The sequence below is a fragment of the Balaenoptera ricei genome, chromosome 20, assembly GCF_028023285.1.
Source record: "Balaenoptera ricei isolate mBalRic1 chromosome 20, mBalRic1.hap2, whole genome shotgun sequence".
Taxonomy (NCBI): Eukaryota; Metazoa; Chordata; class Mammalia; order Artiodactyla; family Balaenopteridae; genus Balaenoptera; species Balaenoptera ricei.
Genome location: NC_082658.1, coordinates 41,520,472 through 41,528,169, shown reverse-complemented (window position 1 = coordinate 41,528,169; position 7,698 = coordinate 41,520,472). Strand labels below are relative to the sequence as shown.

General features: G+C 47.7%; 2 protein-coding genes across 9 annotated transcripts in view; one reads left to right on the top strand and one right to left on the bottom strand.

The window, feature by feature from the left end:
- Window positions 1–1,809: 1,809 nt before the first annotated feature.
- Window positions 1,810–5,742, bottom strand: PIGW (phosphatidylinositol glycan anchor biosynthesis class W). 3 transcript variants are annotated; one of them, XM_059908411.1, is made up of 2 exons: window positions 5,647–5,742; window positions 1,810–3,628 (listed from the first exon to the last, which is right to left on the bottom strand). In XM_059908411.1, the coding sequence occupies exon 2, from the start codon at window positions 3,614–3,616 to the stop codon at window positions 2,105–2,107; it is 1,512 nt and encodes a 503-aa protein (XP_059764394.1). In that variant the 5' UTR covers window positions 3,617–3,628; window positions 5,647–5,742; the 3' UTR covers window positions 1,810–2,104. The 3 variants fall into 3 exon arrangements, with proteins under 3 accessions (XP_059764394.1, XP_059764393.1, XP_059764392.1); XM_059908410.1 differs by lacking the exon at window positions 5,647–5,742 and adding an exon at window positions 5,098–5,269; XM_059908409.1 differs by lacking the exon at window positions 5,647–5,742 and adding an exon at window positions 4,622–5,075.
- Window positions 4,827–7,698, top strand: part of MYO19 (myosin XIX) — a 35,387-nt gene continuing 32,515 nt past the window's right edge. For 2 of the 6 annotated variants that reach the window (XM_059908408.1, XM_059908407.1), the window contains exons 1-3: window positions 4,843–5,418; window positions 6,089–6,245; window positions 7,470–7,623. In XM_059908408.1, the coding sequence (XP_059764391.1) occupies window positions 7,612–7,623 (12 nt within the window). In that variant the 5' untranslated portion in view covers window positions 4,843–5,418; window positions 6,089–6,245; window positions 7,470–7,611. Of the gene's footprint in view, window positions 5,419–6,088; window positions 6,246–7,469; window positions 7,624–7,698 lie in introns of all 6 variants that reach the window. The other 4 variants (XR_009499704.1, XM_059908404.1, XM_059908405.1 and 1 more) reach the window with 3 other exon arrangements.

The following is a 7,698-nucleotide window of genomic DNA, read 5'->3' as shown; positions in this document are numbered from 1 at the left end:
CTCAATAAACCTTTATTGAATGATCTCTTTCTCTTCTATAAACTAAAATCAAGTCAGAATGGTCTCTTTTTTTTAATTAATTTCTCTGTTTTTATTAATGCAATTTCATTAGCTTTCTCTTACCTGACTTTCCTAATTGGAGGTGGAATAAACACACAGTACATCTCGTTCTTAGTTATGATTCAATGTCTATAACTGGGAGACAAACTTACTGAGAGATATTTAAGACCTAGGACAAGAAGCAGCAGACCAATTAGACACATGCTCATTAAGTCATCAAATACTTTAAATTACTATTTTTTTAATGAGAGGACAATATGGTTAGAGCCTCTCAGCCTCCTATGAATGCTTTGAACAGGTAAGTTGTAGGGTATTAGCACTGTGACAGCAGGAAAACCAATCACCTTTCCTAGTCATGCTTAATTTACATACTATAATCTTATTGGTTAAATTTCAAGTCTTTTTTTTTTTTCAGTCTATTGAATTTGTTACACTATTGCTTCTGTTTTACATTTTTGTTCTTTTGGCCCTGAGGCATGTGGGATCCTAACTCCGGGACCAGGGATTGAACCCACACCCACTGCATTGAAAGTCGAAGGCTTAACCACCGGACCTCCAGGGAAGTCCCTCAAGTCTTCCTTTTCAATTGAAAATAAAATTTGACTTTTGTTTTTATAGCTATATAACTATTCAATAGACTGATTTTCTTAGGGGGAAACTTCTTTCAATAATAGATTACCTCCAAATATAACTGATTGTAGTTAGCAAGGATAAAATGCCACATAAATACCAAATTAGCCATCATCAATATAACAAATTGGAGTAAACTAATTAGTATAATAGTCATATTTGCTGTTTACCCCCTCTCTTACCAGCATATGCCCCTCCACTCTGCAGACACACAAACACTAACTCCTCATCCCAACCATCAGCTCTAGCTCAAAAAATACCATCTGCGGGGAGAACTTTCTTGACTCTACTGTAAAGTCAATTCTTGATTTGACACTCTTGGCAACCTATACTTCATGACTTACCACAGTTTATAACAGTTGTTTCATGTGTTTCCCCCATTAGATTGCAGGCTCCAAGATATCAGGAAATTTTTGCTTATCATCCCTAGCAGAGAGAGAGTAGGCTAAAAAAATGAATAGCTTTGCCTTGAGACAACAGTTTTGTCTCAAGGCAAAACTATTGTCCATAATTATTAAGTATATAAACCACAACAAATAATTCAGTCTATTCTATGGAGCATTTAACTGTTTTCTGACTTTATAAGTATTTGATTTTAAACATTTGCTTTCTTATACTGAGGTTTCTTAAAAAGACTAAAATTGAGCAGTAGTGTTGACAGTTCCACAACTGAGATATTTCAATGTAAATGTTATAAAATACATACAATAAAAAATACAGAATAATAGGTGATATAAGATGGAAAGTAGCAGCTTCCCTGGTGGCGCAGTGGTTAAGAATCCGCCTGCCAATGCAGGGGACACGGGTTCAAGCCCTGGTCCGGGAAGATCCCACATGCCGTGGAGCAACTAAGCCCGTGTGCCACAACTACTGAGCCTGCGCTCTAGAGCCTGCATGCCACAACTACTGAGCCCATGAGCCACAACTACTGAAGCCTGTGCACCTAGAGCCCGTGCTCCACAATAAGAGAAGCCACCACAATGAGAGGCCTGCGCACTGTAACAAAGAGTAGCTCCTGCTCACCGCAACTAGAGAAAGCCCGCGCGCAGCAATGAAGACCCAACACAGCCAAAAATAAAATAAATAAATAAATTTATAAAAAAAAAAAGATGGAAAGTAAAAATCCTCCTCCTCACCCTCCAATCTTCCAGTATCACAACTGTAAACACAACAATTTCTTTAAAATACTGAAATTTATAAATATTCTAACAAGTCAAAAGGCTTTGTTTCTTCTGTATTGGTTTGTTTTACATGGTGTTGAGATACATTTAAAATATTAAGCATCACTACTGTTAGAGTAGGAATGAAAATTTTATAATAAAATACACTTAACACTGAGTTGCCAAAAGCCCATTTTATATTTATTCTTTCTCATTAAAATAATATTGCTCAAAATATATACTACCTGTACTGATCACCAAAATTTTACCGTCTTATCTTGCAAGTGCAGCACATATATAACTAAGCAGTTGGTAAACATGTAGAGATTGAGTACAAATAAGGCCCACAAGGTACTGCTGTGTAATGTATCTACCAACAGGTTGACTAGGCCAGTTGTTACATTTGACAGCAAGAAAAAAATTAACTGGTTTCTGTTCATTGCTGTGATTAAACAAAGAGTGGGTTCCTTTCTTTCAGCTTCAGAGACTAGAGATTCTGAATGCTTTCTATTTGCAGCAGGTGACTGGATAAGTTTCCAAGAACATGGTACTGTTGCCCCTTTAATTAGAAATTTGGCAAAATTCAAAATTATATCACCCAGTAATAAACTACTAAGAAGGATCAGGCAAGAAGCAACTATCCAAATACAAAAGGCTAAATTGGCCATTCTTCGAGATGCTACTTCTACATTTACCTGAACTATGTAAAGAGATATGAAGAAGCCAATAGCTGTCAATAGAATATAACATGCTACTTTTATCCAGTCTTTGATATGTGATCTTTTTTTAAGTACGTATGATCCTGTTTGAACACCAGCCATGTGTATTGCCACATACCCCAAGGTAGAGATTATTCCTTCTCGGTTGGCATTTAATAAACCAACCCTTGTGCCACTGCCATCACTGCCATACAAAACTAACCTTTTCAGTGGGGTAAAATCAAGGGCTAGCTGGTAGAATACAGTAATGCTGATAGCCACAATCCAGGATTTATTTAGGGGAAAAATAATCAAAAGCGGTGATGTTATCAATTTCACAACTATTAAGGTAAAGAAAAAATTCCAGTGAACTCCATACTCAGTTAAATGTTCCTGATAGCCTATGGATTTTATAATGACTAATCGTCCCATTCCTAGGAAGACTAATGGCCAAACAGAGTACAATGACTTTGTAAGATAACAAAGTCTGGACCCTTTTGTATATTTTCTCCTAACCTCTGGACAAACCATTGCAGTCCCAAAAATAAAGGCTCCTACTCCAAAATCCATTGCTCCTGTCCCATAGAGCTCGGTTTTGGCAAATCTTCTGGGAAAAAGAGGGAAGTCCACAGCCAAAATGGCAACAGCAGTAAATGCACTGTTAATTACACGGAAACAGGAGATGGCTGGAATGTATTCTGATTCTAGACTGATTTTCAAGAATTTTTCAAGGATTTTCCCGACAGGCATTCTGGCATAGCAAGTTCTCCTGCAGTATGTTTCATAGAGCAGCACTGCCCCAAAGATAATTACAATGAGATACTCAAGGAGGACAAATGAAGCGAAAATGGTCAAAGTGGTCACCAGGGGAACTATTAGGAAAGCAAAGTCAATGAAGAATCGAGTTCTCCAGGTATGTGAAGAAGAACATAAGTGCTGTGAGAGAATGATCAGGAGCCCTCTACACAGGATACAGAGTGCAGGCAAGCACAAGCCCTCGGTGATTTCCAGCACGCTCGTTCCATTGTGGTTACTGACAAAAGCTTCCTTCATCTGCTTCTGAGACATTTTTTCTTCTTCCTGTGAAAACAAGAGCAAAGGGATGGGGCTAATCTGGCAGTCCAGTAGTTAAGACTCTGCTTCCACTGCAGGGGGCACGGGTTCGATCCCTGGCAGGAGAACTAAGATGCATTTGTGGAAAGCAACGTTCCTGTGGAACTGGCATATATATGTACATGACTTGGTAATTTGCATAAATATGCACCTGACTTGATTTTACTCTTATTCCTGAGTTTCGGAGCAGAACCCAGGACTTGCGATTCCCCTTACAAGGATTGCTGGAAGAAGCCTAACACTAATATATGAGGATAAGGATGTCATACTAATAGTATGAAATAACTGGTTAAAAAGCTTTAGCTATTCTCAGTATAAGGCAGACTCACAAAGAAAGTGAATGTGAGATACAAAACCTGAGAGTGGACTCACGGTAGGATAGAAATTCCTACTACAAAGCATGTAAAGGTCATGAAGATAATATAATGAAAATTGAATACACCTCACTAATGATTTAGAGTCAAATCTGAGACGGGAGGAGAAGAGGGACAGGGAAAGAGAAGGTATTTAAGTACACTTTGGAGTTGGGGGCCTTGGTTTCTGTCCTGAGCCTCTCTGAACCTCCTGCTTCTAGTACAAAATACGAATCCTCCAGTGATCTCCTGAGCCCCAGGCTGCTCCTTACCTCATTTACAGGTTAAGGTGTAGGTAGGTAGAATGGATGGCTAATCGTGGAGGAGGAGTAGGGGTCCGTAAAGTACACACTAGTGTTAATTGTTTTAAAGGGATATAAAACACCTCTCTGCCACATATCCATGTCTGAAAAGTGGCACCTGGGAAGAACACATTTGTTGGCCAAACAAGAACCATATTGAATAAAAGAATGCATGCATACGTGATGGCCTATCTGGGCCCAGCAGCATTACCTCCCGAGAACAAATCGATCCGAACCTGCTGGCCTTTAAAAATAAAAGAGCCCTTTTCCCGACAGACACGCTCCCTGGCCGCGCCGGCCGTTACCTCACGTGTTCCTGGTGGTCTCTGCGCCCAGAGGTAGAGGGTCCCGTAAGAGAGCCGGGGCGCGGGGTACCCCCGCAAGGGCGGGACACGCGCGAGCCAGCCGCTTCCGCCTCCCGAACAGCGCTTCCGGCCGACGCCGGGCGGCCTGCGCTTCTGGGCCGGCCCCCCGCGCGCGTCCCCGCCCACGAGAGTGCTCGTTTCCCACGCCCCGCAGGCTCCCCATGCGCGTCCTTCCCTGTCAAGGGCTTGCCTAGCCCAGGTGCTCTCGGGCCTTGGCCTCGGGCAGGTCGGTCAGAGGAGGTCGGGCGGGAAAGGCGCTTCCCGCACCTCACCACTGGCCCTCAGACCCCACGGCGAGGCCTCGTCAGTGGGGGGTGGGGGTGGCCAGGGCGCCTGGTCTCCCTACGGAGAGACCCACAGCCCCGTGAGGGCCCGGAGGCCCTGAAGCCCTCCCTCCCTTCTCCCCCGCATCTTACCCCAGGCTCTCAGAATATTTTGTCCCGGAGCGAGCCCCCAACTCCGGATGCCGGCGACCCGGACGGGCCACGTGCGCCCCGCGCCGCGAGTGCGCGCCCCGCCCCGAGGGAGGAGCGTGCCGGTTCCCGGCCACTTGGCCCCAACTGTAGCCCGCGGCTGCGACCCGGCGTTCCCAGCTTTCCCTCCTCTCCGGCTGTCTCCTGCCCCTGCCTCCGCCCTTCCTCCCCGGGCTTTTCCCGCCGCCTCACCCGGCCCGCCCGTCTGCGTTTCCAGTCTGGCCGGCGGGGGCCGCACGCTCGGCGGCTCAGGCCGTGGGACCGGTGAGTGCCACCCCAAGACGGGCCCGAAGCCCTTTGCGTGCCCGAAGGGACCGGGGAGTCCGGTGGGCCCCCGCGGCGCTGGGGAAGAAGGGGGCGTCTCTCCCTCCCCTTTCCAAAGCGCCGTTTCCCCTCCCTTTGCTCTTTTCTTTTTGACCCTCTCGTATCCCAGGAGGAGGTAGCCCAGCTCTTTGCCTTTTTCCAGAACAAGGACCTTTCATAGTCACTCACCACCGAGCCGGCAGGGGGCGGCCCGGGGTGGGGGAAAGGTCCCGCTCCTGCTCCTCTCCTCTCCTCTCCTTGTCTAGGGACCTGGGAGGGGGCGGCTGGCCCGGGGAGGCGTCGGGGCAGCCGCGCCCTTGGCAGGGGTCACGTCCACCTTCCCAGGAAGGACATACTGTCCCCGTGCCAGGTGCTTCCGGAGCGGCATCCCAGCCCTGGGCCCGGCGGGCACCTCGCGGGGACAAGGAGTGCCCGTTCCCGCCGGGAACCTGGGGGCGGGGCTCCCAGGACCCTTACCCTGCTCTTCTCGTCTGCCCTCCCACTGTCGTCTGAGCCGAGGAAGAACCAGAGGCTGGAGGGGAGGAGGGAGGGGGAGAGCTGATGTTCAGGTTGCCGCCTGCCCTGACTAGGGGTTTTCATCTATTCATTACCGTCTCCCTCCTGCCCACAGTGGTCACACCCTTACCAGAAACCCTTGGCTGGTAATCGCGAAGCCGACAGGGAGCAAGAGCTGGGAGAGCTGGAGAAAACCGCTCTAATCTGACTTGATTCTGGCAAGAAGTGGACCCTGCATTGTAATAACCAACATTTGCAAAGCGGTCTCAGAGGTACTATCCCATTTGATCCTTAACTCAGCATTGTGAGGTCTGGGTATTAGTAGTCCTTTTTGCAAATGAGGGAACGGAATAAGGCTTAGAGGGGTCTTGTGAACTGCTTTTGAGGGGTTGTGGGCTTTGGATTCTAACCCTACAACCTGTTGTGTTCCCCTCTGATCCTCTCTCTTAAGATGAGCTTCTAGTTGAGGGAACTTTGTTGGCCTTGAGTCTCTGGGGCCCTCTGCATGGCTGTGCCCTGGATGGGGTACCGTCAGTGTCCAGGGTGAATGTGTCCACCACAGTCCTGATGCCCTCCTCTGCCTGAATTGTCGTTTTTCCAGTTTCCATGGGAGCCCCTATCCCTGAGTTCTTTCAAAGGCTAGATGTATTCAGGGCCTCAAGAAAGTCTCCACCAAGGTCAATTCATTGCTGACACCCCTCATTCTCATCCTCATCCTTCCTTGCTGGGGAGGTGTGAAGCCTGGGAAATTCCAAGTCTGTGAGTCACTTACAGTTTTTCAGAGATTGGCCTAAGCCTAGCTTCACAACACCCCTCTCTCGAACGGGTTCCCCTCCTCTGAAATCTTCACCTTCTTAAAGTTGACACTGAACTGTTCCACCTGATTAGTGCTCCCAAATGGATCATCCATCCTTAGTACTAACAATATTTCTCCTCTGAATGAATATTCAGATTTGTACTTTGTAGGGTGCTTTCACCTGGTTGCCCTTCACAGCCACTCCTCGTGAGGTAGACAAGATGAGGAATGAAGGTGGGTGGGGAAGGTGTGATGGCTTACTAGTGAAGGACTGAGCTGTGGCTTCCGTTCCACACAGCAGCTTTCCTGGAACATCAAAAGTTGACTCCAGCCTCCCTGCCCCACTGACTACTGGCTGTACTAAGATAGGACATTTCTGTGTGCTGGAGAGGATAGGGCACGAGGCATCTCTGTCTTCCGGTGTCCTCATCCTGCATGGCACGCTAACCCAGAAGATTTGCAGCCCCACCTCAAACCCCGTAGTAAAACTGGCCCTGAAGGAGCCCCGGGCGCCTCTGGAGGCTCCTGTAAGTTTCCCCTGTTCCCTCATTGGCAGGGGGCGGGACAGACTCTCCCTCTCTGCCCAGGCTCGCCCTGGTTCTCATTTTGGTTCTTCCTGCTTGGTGGGAGGAGCAGGAGTGAGTCATCCTGGAGAAGCCCTCACCTGTGTGTGCCCCTTGTCTTCTCTCTCATGCCACAGGCTCTAGGGTGATTCGTCTCAGAGATTCCTCAAGAACTGAGCCCTTTGCAGGACTCATGCCCCAGCCTGTGCCCCCATGACCAGGTGGATAGCACTCCTTGTGCCTGCGACCCAGAACCCTGGCTGACCACATTGAAGCAGGATGCTCCAGCAGGTAAACCCTCACCCTTCGATAACCCTGGCCCTCAAGCACCTGAGGCACCGCCGCATCTTTCATTTACCTGAATGA